Raw genomic sequence first — 12,002 nt, 5'->3', positions numbered from 1 at the left:
CAACTTCCCTTTCACTGTTTACTTCTCCCATTCCTCTTCCCCAGCCTTCACCACACACACTTTACCCTTTGACCCTTATAGGGTATCCCCCAACATTGCATACACACTGTAACAGCTGATAGCTCAATTTTCAAAATGAAAAGTATTTTAATAAACACTACCTTTATTATATTCCAAGGGTGTGTATACCGTTTTGGGGACACCCTATATTCCAGTGTGCTGTTGTCTTGGTCTCCAGGTCTTTGCTCAGGCTGCTCCATCTGAGCCCCCATGTCTACCGATATCTAGCCCCTTTCCCTCGGCTAATGCCTAGAATACATTAGAGCTTTCCATTTAGATCCCTTTCTTCGGGGATCTGCCTGATTCCCCATATTTATGCCAAATGGCTCTTCCAGGTGTTCCCATTACACCCTTTATGTGCCCACATATCTGCAAGCAGAGGTCCCCTTGCCAAGGTTACGAAAAACTTTGAGGTTAGAAATTATTCCTTGTTCTAGAGCAGTGATGGTGAACCTTTTGAGCTCAGCGTATCAGCATTTTGAAAAACCCTAACTTAACTCTGGTGCCGTTTCACATATAGAAATTTTTTGATATTTGCAACCATAGTAAAACAAAGACTTTTATATATTTAATGCCATTTAACAAAGAAAAATCAACCAAAAAAATGTTTGCATGTCACCTCTGACACGCCTGTCATAGGTTCGCCATCACTGTTATAGAGAATAGTGCAGTCTACGGCCATACCACCCTGAACGCGCCCGATCTCGTCTGATCTCGGAAGCTAAGCAGGTTTGGGCCTAGTTAGTACTTGGATGGGAGAATAGTGCAGAACATGAACAGTCAATTTTATTGTTATTGATTTTACTGTCTAATACCAGGCTCTACATTTAACATATCTAGAAGTTATACATGACTCAATTTTGTAGGAAACTAATTAGTGTTTTTGAAGTGCTTTTAAATATAGCACCTAGATTAAATCATGTTGGATGTCATTCATGGAAACTGTTGTATTCTATTTTTTTTGAATGAGTTAGCTCTTAGTTGCTCATAATTCTGATACATGTTGAGTAAAATGAATCAATATTACCTGCTACAAATATGGGGATTGATAGAAAACAAAAATCTCTGGGTCAGAAGTCGCAAACTGACAGCCCATGGACTGTATCTATCCACAGATATTCCCTCCTAGTTTAGGAACTATAATTATCCCTCGATACCCTCAGGGTGGGAAGGGAGGGTTGGATCCAGGACCACCCTCCTAGCCCCAAGCCCTGAGGTTACTAAAATTCAAGGATACTCAAGTCCCTTAAATACAATGGTGTAGTATTTGCATATAACCTATATTTGCATATGGACTACAATAGAGTATGCCTACACATTACTTTATTCTCATGGATTCAGCATAGTGATTGGTGCACGGAACATTCAAGTTTTGCTCTTTTGGAACATTTTGGGAGATTTCTTTTTTGGGGGGCTATTTTCCACTCATAGATCAGTTGAATCCACCAATGCAAAACCCATGGGCCAACTGTTGTTAATGCTTATAAAGGGAGCGGTTCCATATTGTCAGGGGCAAGCTCCTCAGCCAGGGACTTGACTCTTCTGGGTGTGGGAAACGGAAAGAACACACGGGTACAAGCAGGCAAATGGGACATGCTTCATTACAAACAAAGCAACCAACAACAGGCTGGTCAGTGGCAACTTATAGACAAGCTCAAAACAAGCACAAATAAAAGAAGCTTTGTGCCAAATGTAGAAAGGCACGCTTGCGCAGTGCATAGCTTGCCGGGTCCTTGCTTTTGCACCTAAGTATAGCAACTTAGCCTGGAACATCCTGACTAGGATTCCCACGCTCAGAGAGGCCTGGTGCCTCTAGACCAGTGGTTCTCAGCCTTGGCTGCACATTAGAATCACCGGGCAATCTTTTTAAAATCCTGATTTCTGGGTCTCATCCTCCGGAAATTCTATTTCTTTGTTACTAATGTTGTGGCCTCACCCCATAACAAAGAAACAGAATTTCCAGAGGATGGGGCCCAGAAATCAGGATTTTAAAAAGATTCCCAGGTGATTCTAATGTGCAGCCAAGGCTGAGAACCACTGGTCTAGACAGGGCGCCCATGTCGATAAAACCCAGATTTCTGATTTCTCTTGAAAAGTGAAATCTGGGGCAGTAATAGATTATATATAGGCTAATAATGACAAGGAACTGCATAGTGGCTATTCTTTTTAGACAGGGCGAGTGGTCTCCAATTTGCCACAGTTCTTGCCATTCTTTAATGTATTACACTTGCCCTACCTCACTCAGTTACATTATGTAGATTGCTCTTTTTTATTTGTAAGTAAATAAAAATGCATGTATGTAAAAAATTCATTAATTTTTTAATTAATAAATTAATGAAAACCTCAGAAAGCTTCTTTGCTTTATTGGATTTTTTAATACAGTCATCTCCTTTAAAAAGGTGGTAAGAAATACAGAGACAGAGGAAGCAATGAACATCTCAGATATTAACTTTCTTCTTCTCAGCTTTTACCAGCAAACCACTCCATTGGCTGGTGAAAAAGAAGACTGGAAAGTTTCACACTTCCTGGAAATCAACTATCTTACGGTGTAATTTCTTTAGGTCTTTCTGTACTTTATGTATCTCTAAATCCATCTTTGTTTTCTGTATTTGTTGGAGGGAGGTGAGAGAGTCATGAATTGATTTAAAACCTGAAAGAAGATATGAGTATACTTGAACAATGCATTGGAACGTTTGTTTTTTTACAAAAGTTGTTAAACAGCAATCCATAAATGATCATCTTTTAATTCAAAGCACATTACATTTTATTAAGACCAGTCTAAAAATGTGTAACCGTTTCTTGTATGTCATGAAGATGCATTAGCAAAAGTGTTTCAACTTGTATCTGCTTCATTGTGGAATTTTAATTCAATTCCTTTCTTTTCTTCCCCCCAAATATATTGCAGAATGAAATGATTCTATATTTCAAGAGAGAAATTTAAAATAGCTTTTTTTCTGTACACTTTGACAAGAGATTTGGATGATCTCTCTTTTTTTATTCTTGTTACCAAATTGAAGGTAAAGACTTTTGAAATCTCAGATGAGATTTTAAACTTTCTCTAACATCAACTTGTTTGAGGGACCTAAAGAGTGGCCACCAGCCGCTGCACACTCCCCTCCCCCAGCACTTTGTAGCTCTCATTAAAGTCTAATTTTTCATGGTCATTACCTACCAGATATCAAGCTTCTTGGGTATAGCCCATTTCTTATTCACCGGAGCCTTTCACATAATCATTTCTCAACACATTTTTATTAAAGGCATAAAGGAGCAAACCATTAATTCAGAGTCCCTGTTTTCTAAACTCCCACTTAATAACATGCAGAGATTGCAAACCCCTCTTGAGCTCATGCTGTGGTTGAACTACTGGAATGAATAAAATTAAACCTCTGGTAGTGAAGGAGGAAGCAGGGCCCTAAAGAAGGGTCAGGTGGGTTTGGGACATGATTTCTGGCCAGATAATTCATTATTCTGATTTGGCAGTGGGAGTTGGGGGTAGAGGTGGTGAGGGTCAGATTTCCAGGCAAAGAATTTCACTTATGTGCCAGCCACATCTGGCAGAATGAGACCATGATGGTTTTCTACGATACCTTCAAGGCACCTCTATACAGGATCAAAATTAGGTAGACTTGACATACACTTTTCTGAGATCTAGAGGGCAGAAAATGAGTGGGGCTTTCTCTAATGAAAGGAAACTTCTGGATCCTGGTAATTCCCTCAGAATTGTGGCTGGAGGCAGATGGCTGCTCCACAACACCTATCCATGTCCTGGGCTTTGACAAATTAGATGAGCCTTTCAAATTAATCCTCTTTGAAGTTAGCTCAGCTTGACACTGCTGCCTCCTTAGAAAGACAGTCATTATTCCGGACACTGTTAATGTATCTTTTTTTCTGATGTCTAAATGTCAGGGCTCCGGCCTGACATCTGTCCAGGCTTATTACCTGCAAGTTCAAGGCGGGGGGGGGAGGCATTGGATTTAGGCTCTTTGTTTTATGATACACCCACAAGCCATGTCTTGATGATCCCCAAGGACCTTCCAGGTCCAACAACTTTATGAGTCTCTGATCTCAGAGAGAGAAACAAAAGAAAACAAACAAAAAAACCCCTCAACTTATATACCTTCCTATGAGATGTTGACACTCTATGGCATATTTAGAAAGTTGGGTTAAATACAAAAGGATGTCACTAATGACGCGATCAGTTGCCAGCCATTAGCGCAACATAGAAAACTGAGGGGTTGGCTAGGAAAGGGTTGTTGTTCTTAATCAAAGGTACCACTCACCTGATTGACATTCACTCTGCATTTTCTCTAATTCATCCCAGATGTGTTTTTCCAGTTGGCTCATCTTTTTACGCAGTTTATTTTCTATGTGCTTAACTTTGCTTAGTGCTGCATCCTGTGTGTGTGTGTTAATGAAATTCTCTAATTTGCTTGAAAGCTGCAGTAATTTTTCTCCCATTTTATTTTCAGAGTTTTCCTAGAAAAGATAACACATGATAAAGCTGCAAACAAGAAAATCTTCGTGGCTTTGTAGTTCAGCTTAGAGAATGTTTTTAACAATATCACTTTTCCATGTTAAACATGAACATTCGAACAAAGTTCCCTTGTATCTAAAACTACGTTCCCAAGTGTGAGAGTTCATCCCTTTGGCCTGGATCCTTTGTAGTTTCTGCAATTCCCTACATTATGGAGGAAAAGGAGAGAAAGAGCTGTGGCCTTGCTGAGACGCCTGGAGGATTTGGGATTTCAGTCTAGTGTTAAAGGAAGGCATTGTAGATTCTGCTTGACACGCTCCTGGGACCTGCTCCTAAATGTTAGAGGCCTTATTCTTGAGCATCACTTCTCCCGCAGACAGCATTCAGCTAGATCAGTGATTCTCCACGCTGTCCATTAGAATCACCTGGACCACACCTACCCCCACATTCTGGTTCACTTGGTCTCTGATGGAGCCCCCAGCGGATCCAGGTGAGGAGCGCTCCAGGTGATGCTCATTAGCTTCTCTGCTCCTCCCTCTGCCCGGAGGGAATGTGGGAGCAGGAACGGGCTGGACTGGCTGGCTTGGCCCCTTTGGTTCTGAGGGAGAACAGAGCTTCTGCCCGCAGGTGATCCTGTGGCCACCCAGTGCCGTAGGACTGGTGGAGGCATCTGCCTGACTCAGGTAGGACAACTGCGGGCCCACCGGGCTGCAGGAGTGGCCGCGCATGGCTAAAGCCCTTCTACCCCAGTTCCAGAAACCCGATTTGAATGGCTTGCCAGGCTGGCAGCCACTGAGGACCCTGGTGGCCTGCGCTGCTCTCCTGAGGGCGCAGCCGCGTGGACACCCCGCTGGCGGGAGCAGGGAGCTCTGTGGTGGTGTCCCCCAGACTGCAGCCTCCTCCCCCCACAGCCGGGGGTGGGTGGGGGTGGTCTGCACAAGGTCTGAGCTGGAAAAGGATTTCGGAAAACCTTCCATCGGCTCAGGCTCCCGGGAGAGGCGAAACGGCTGGTCTCAGGTACAAGGTCTCAGGCTTTGTTGTGTCTAAGCATCGCCAGGGCGCTGGCGGGGAGCCTGGCAAGGCCTGTCTGACGCCCGGGCTCTGGGTTGGGACCCGGAATCTGGGTTTTTAAACCGTCTTTTGGTCCCTTGACTAGCGGTAGAGCACTTTCTGAGCAGACCTGGGGAACAGCAAACAGGAGCGGAAGACAGGCGGCTGGATTCCTATTCTGGGCCCACAGAGCAGCACTGACACTCAGGCGAAGCGCCTAGGCCTGGGGACACCCTGGCGGTGAGTGCTGACCAGGCGGCCGGCAGCGCCCTGGGCAGAAGGGTCCTTACCTGCTTCTCCTGCAGGAGCTTCAGACACGAGTTCATGTGGCCCAGCTGGTCCTTGTCATATTTGATGAGCTGGCTTTCTGTCCTTTTTTGATTTTTCTCAACTTCCTCGTACAGATTATTTGCAAGTGAGTTCAGTCTAAGGGAAGAATTGCGTTATATTTGAGTAAGTACACTTTAGTGTCGAAGAAAATCTGTAGGTTGTTTTCTTGTGTGTGTGTTTTCAGATGATGAGGGTCAATGTGTGTAGCAAGTACTTAGGGGTGATTTGCGGCCCAGGGAGCACACTGTGGATCCTGGCTGAGCGCGTGTTCAGCCCGGCTGCTGCCAATACCCTCCATGTGCCCTAAAACACAGGAGACAGAAACCCGTGCCACCAGGCAGGTTCCTCCCGGAGCCCTGGGCCATGCGTGTGTCTAGAAGCAATACTTGTCTGAGGCACCTGGGCTGGGAGTAGGGCTTGCCAGCTTCTGTAAAGGGTCACAGTAAATAGCTTAGGCTTTTGGGTCGGTCTCTTTTGCAACCACTGAGCTCTTGCTGCTGCCATTGCAGCCAGAAAGCAGCCACGGATGACACAGATCAGCATGGCTTATTTATAAACAAGAAACGAACAAAGGAGCATGCTTGTAGTCCATCTAACTTTACATATGCTGAAACAGAAATTCTCTTCACATGTCATTAAATTTAATTTTTTATTTAAAATTTATTAGAAAGTGTGGGAAACAGTCTTAGCTGTGGGCACATTGGCTAAGGGAACCGCTGCTCTACCCAGGCCACCAGGAGGCTGGGAGAGGAGCTGGGCCAGACAGGACTGCATTGTTTAAATGAGCAGAGAAAAGGCGGAGGTGGGGTAGGGAGGGGGAAGGGAGAAGGAGCAGAGCCCCAAGAACTTGGGGGAAGCAGAGTGTTCCTTGGTTGTCTTTCTGTCTCGGGTGAAATCATCAGTAAAGTGCCCATTGCCACCCATGGGTCTCTGTGAGTGGATTCTTTTGGAGCAGGGGACGGGGAGGGCTTGAAGAGGTGCTGAGTTACTCTTGGGGGGCACACATAGAAGAAATAGGCAAAGGTGCAAGAAGGGACTACTGGCATCCGGGTGATATGCCATAGGGATATTAAATAACAGAGAACGGAGGATTTTAAAAAAATGGAAGTGGTAAAAGGGTTGGAATCATATATCATCAATTTGAAAAGTCACTGTAGAGTGGCTGAGGGTGTGAGCCGAAAGGGGAGCCACAACTGGAATGACTAGGAAATACAGGACTGAGAAGAGGTGGGATGAGGGATGAGGACTGGCGAGTGGTTCCTGTATGTGTTTTCTGCATGTGACTTGCTCTTGGTGTGATGTCAGTTTCAAATTCCCTTTTAGACTAGGCAAAATATCAGATGGGTAGGAATAATGCATGTTGATATTGGAAATATTCATATTACTGTGGCTTGAAATAATAGTTGTTTTAAGAAAAAATTTACACAGATAATTTAGTGTGTGATATTTATCATTGAAAATTGCTTAAAACATGCTGGACATATACTGCATGTATATGCCTCTCTAGCTCTCCTGAAAAAGACACCTTAGAACCTAAGTTCCATGAGGGCAAGAATTTTACTTTGTTCATGGCTGTGAACAATGGCTAGACTATAGAAAGTGCTCATAAAGAATTGCTAAATAAGTGAACAAATGAGTAATTTTTTCCTCATTCAATACCTTTTTTTAGGGCTGTTCACAAATAAATCATAGACTTGCCAAGCTATTTAAAGATCTAATCTTTGATTTTCATCTTTCCTTCCCTGTTTCTGTTGGAAATATTAATAGTGATGGTTAAGGAGGGGTTGTTAAATCCTCAGATAACCCAGAGGTAGCTTCACAATTGAGAATTCAGCCATCACTGCTCACCTTTAGTGTGAAAATAAAATGAAAGCATTTACTCTCATCACAGATACAATATTAAAATCCCTCTGAAAACCAGTGTGCCCAAGTAATATCTCTGGAAGGGCATGTAATTGAAATTCTGAAATTTAAATAAAGCCATAAAGAATGAATCATTACTTATGATCCTTTCATTACAAAGTTTTGCCTGCGATTGGAGACTCATTTTCCTGGTAACAATCAGAAGTCAGACTCTGTCAGTAGTTTATGAAAGCATTATATAAATAGCGTTCTCCTTGAAAGACAAAAAGGATAAAGTAAAAGTTATGTAACTCTTGTTCTTTCCTTAGACTTTTCCCTAACATAACGGACATGATTTACCATGTGGAGATGACTATTCTGTAATTGTAGAACTTACAGTTAAAGTCAACAAGATGAATTATCTTGGTTTTCACATTTTAGTTCCCAAAGCCTCTATTGCAGTGGTTAAGGGGATATTTCTACTAGATGTAGACATATATAGATAGATAGGTGGATAGATGTATGTATGTATAGATAGATATTTAGATAGATAGACAGACAGACAGCTTTTTCTTTATTTGTTCTCAAAACACAAAAGTCCGATTTTTAAATTATGGTCAGAAACCTCACTAGGATAATGTTGGCTGGGTGTTTTTTTTTTCCCCTTAATTTTTATACAGGTTAAAATACACACCAAAGGCAATTATAAGGGGGAAGTTACAAAAGAGTAAAAGAAAATGTAATGGGATCCATAGGCACTGCAGAGCCAAGGGCAGAGCTGTGTGGAGAGTGAATGAATGATGAGGGCAGAGTGTGAGGCTTGGAGCAAACATCCTACTGACCACTCCAGTATGGTTGGCATACACAAATGAGGACATGTCAGAAGCAAGGAATTAATTTCCAGAAACAATTTTTCTGCTAAGTGTATACTTATGCACCTTAAAGTAATTTCTTATTAATATTCTGTGATTTCTGATTAGTGACATTAATTGAAAAGTAAGTCCAACTCCGCTCTGATAGCAAACTTGTTTCCTGGTAATTATTCCAAATTGTACTTGAGCTTAAGTCCCAGTATGTTCACAACGTCATACCTTTCTGGTTTCAAGCAGATGTGATCTTTTATTTCCCTAAATTTTCATACAGGATTAGTTTACTAATAAGGGGAATCATGAGATGGAAGCATCAAAGTTTAACAAAATTAACCTGAAATTTGTCATCAGATGCTGTTCTAGCTGCATGGCTGGGTAAATTTTTTTTTTAAAATATATTTTATTGATTTTTTACAGAGAGGAAGAGAGAGAGATAGAGAGTTAGAAACATCGATGAGAGAGAAACATCGATCAGCTGCCTCCTGCACATCTCCCACTGGGGATGTGCCCGCAACCCAGGTACATGCCCTTGACCGGAATCGAACCTGGGACCCTTCAGTCCGCCGGCCGACGCTCTATCCACTGAGCCAAACCGGTTTTGGCTTAATCTCTTTAATTATAAGTTTCCTCATCTTTGAAATGGGGTGGGACTCACTCTACAGACTTGGGTGAACATTTCTGCCTGCTGATATATTTCATTTAACATTATCTTAACTTTTGTTTTACCTGTATTTAGCTTGTTACTATGCATTTTCTCCCCAGTTGTATGTGGCTATGATTATGTCTTTTGGATATTCCAAAACACATATTATAGGTGCTCAAAACGATTCATTCATTCATTCATTGGCTTCTATTTGTGCTGAGGATACAAAGATGAATGAGACAAGTCCTTGCCTTGTAGTTTGTTAGCATTTTCAAAATTGTACAATAAAATTCAAGTCTATGCATTTGTTTCATTGACCAAAGACTGTTTCTTTTTTTATTTTAATTATCTTTATTGTTGAAAGTATTACAGATGCCCCCCTTTCCCCCCATTGACCCTTTCTAGCCCTCGCCTGCATCCCTGCCCCAGGCCTTCACCACACTGTTATCTGTGTCCATGGGTTATGCATATATTAGTATGCATACAAGTTCTTTGGTTGCTCTTCCCAATCCATCAGCCCACCCCTGCCTTCCCTCTGAGATTCGACAGTCAAATACTATTTATTTTCTTATAAATCACTATCACCTAGACAGCATCAGCAGTAGGAGCCATGTAGACGAGTGACTGGTAGGTGCCGCCTCTGCCAAACCTGCGCTAAGAGACAGCTGTGTTTCATGAGGGCCCCGACTTGCTCTATAAGCACTAAGCTGTTGGCTTAGGTCATTACTTAGCTGACCATCTAAGACCCTTCTGGAAGAAAAGAGGCTCAATGCAGGGTTTGAATTACAGAGCCTGTGTGTCACCTTTGTTAGGTCTAGTGATCAGTGCCAAAGTCCCAGGAATTCAGTAGCAAACCCTTAGACAATACTGTGACCTAAATTCAATATAAAATATATTTAGTTGACCATTAAACTTGAATTTGTTATTAAATTTTCTAAATGGGAAAATTAAACTTACCCTTCAGTGTTATTAAAATCTTTTAATCTCTTTGATCAGGAACACGTTAAAAAAAGAAAAACAAATTTTATGCACCATCTACTTTGATTTGACAAGTGCTCTGATGGAAAACAATAAACAAGAGGCCTATCTCTGTCTTACATCCTCGTTGAGGAAAATGCATTTGCAATGTATGCCTTGGTTAAAGGTGGATGTCCCTGATGTGAAGGAACCCTATAAGTTGATTTAAAAATGATAATCACAATACGAAATTTGACAAATGATAAGAATGGGTCATTCACAAAGAAGATTCAGATGGTGAAGAGAATGCAAATGAAACAGAAGATGCTATTTTCCATTCTTAATTGGCAAATATTAATTTTTAAAAAAATATATTTTATTGATTTTTCACAGAGAGGAAGGGAGAGAGATAGAGTTAGAAACATCGATGAGAGAGAAACATCGATCAGCTGCCTCTTGCACATCCCCCACCGGGGATGTGCCCGCAACCCAGGTACATGCCCTTGACCGGAATCGAACCCGGGACCTCCCAGTCCACAGGCTGATGCTCTATCCACTGAGCCAAACCGGTTTTGGCTAATTGGCAAATATTAAAAAGAGAGAAATTCCAGTGTTGGTAAGAATATTGAGAATGATCTGCTCATACTCTGCTGGTGGGAGTATAAATTGGTACATTTTTATAAAAATTGATAAATAATATCTTTGATCTAGGAATCTTGCCTGTAGAAACAAAAGCACCTATATCTAAGGTTATTTTCGGATATATATATATATATATATTATATATATATATATATTATATAACATCAAGATTGGAAGTTGTTTTCCTTTATAAAAAGGGGTAGCTTCTTCCAAAAGACGAGGGAACGTCGTAGTTTGATGTAAATATGTGAGGCGAATAAGTGTGCTCTTGTCCTTCTTCTTCTCCCTTGTTTTTTCCAATATATAAAATAATAATTTTCTGTTTGTTTATGGTAACCATAAATTGAAAAAATCTATCAATAAAATAAATGATTGAATTAATTATGGCACATCTGTAAGTTAAAATATTATGCAGCTTTGTATTCATTGATCTAGAGAGATATCCAAGCTGTACTGGAAGAGAGTAAATTATTGAGTAATGTGTATAGAATTAGTTTTTTTAAAAAAACCATACTTTTGCCTGGCTAGTGTGGCTCAGTGGTTGAGCGTTGACCTATGAACTGCTTCCAGGTCAGGACACATGCCCAGGTTTCAGGCTCAATCCCCAGTAGGGGGCATGCAGGAGGCAGCTGATCAATGATTCTCTCTCATCATTGATGTTGCTATCTCTCCCTCTCCCTTCCTTTGAAAATCAATAAAAATATATTTAAAAACAAACAAAAAACTCCATGCTTTCTCTCTATATATGAGTAATTTATATATGTACATATAATATACATGTTATGCATAAATATAAATACACACAAAACATCCTCTTTCTGTTATATACAGGGTTTCCCAAAAAGTATATATACACTTAACAGATGATAGCTCAATTGATGCTTTTTTCTTTTCAAATTTAACCCATTGGAATGAATAATTATTCAAAGTGTGTATACATTTCTTGGGATGTCTTGTATTTATATTAAAAAGGAAGAAGGTGTGTTAGCATTAATTACATTAAGCAGCTGAAATGGTGAATTTTTATTTTATTTTTGTTTCATTGTGTTATAATGAATGCCTATTACTTTTTTATTGTTTAAAGTATTACATATGTCTCCTTTTTCCCTGATTGACACCCCCCCAGCCACTCCCC

The 12,002-nt window shown here is 40.9% G+C and overlaps 1 protein-coding gene across 1 annotated transcript in view; it reads right to left on the bottom strand.

Moving 5' to 3' along the window:
- Nucleotides 1-2,452: 2,452 nt before the first annotated feature.
- FAM81B (family with sequence similarity 81 member B) overlaps nucleotides 2,453-12,002 on the bottom strand; it is a gene marked incomplete at its 5' end in the record, with an annotated part of 59,440 nt that continues 49,890 nt past the window's right edge. Inside the window, 3 exons of the mRNA XM_006775586.2 lie at nucleotides 2,453-2,710; nucleotides 4,341-4,536; nucleotides 5,875-6,010. Coding sequence (XP_006775649.1) covers nucleotides 2,577-2,710; nucleotides 4,341-4,536; nucleotides 5,875-6,010 — 466 coding nt within the window. The remainder of the gene's footprint in view (nucleotides 2,711-4,340; nucleotides 4,537-5,874; nucleotides 6,011-12,002) is intronic.

Source organism: Myotis davidii, unplaced genomic scaffold, assembly GCF_000327345.1.
Source record: "Myotis davidii unplaced genomic scaffold, ASM32734v1 scaffold44, whole genome shotgun sequence".
Taxonomy (NCBI): domain Eukaryota; kingdom Metazoa; phylum Chordata; class Mammalia; order Chiroptera; family Vespertilionidae; genus Myotis; species Myotis davidii.
Note: the sequence above shows the minus strand (reverse complement) of the source record. Positions and strands in the feature narration are given on the sequence as shown.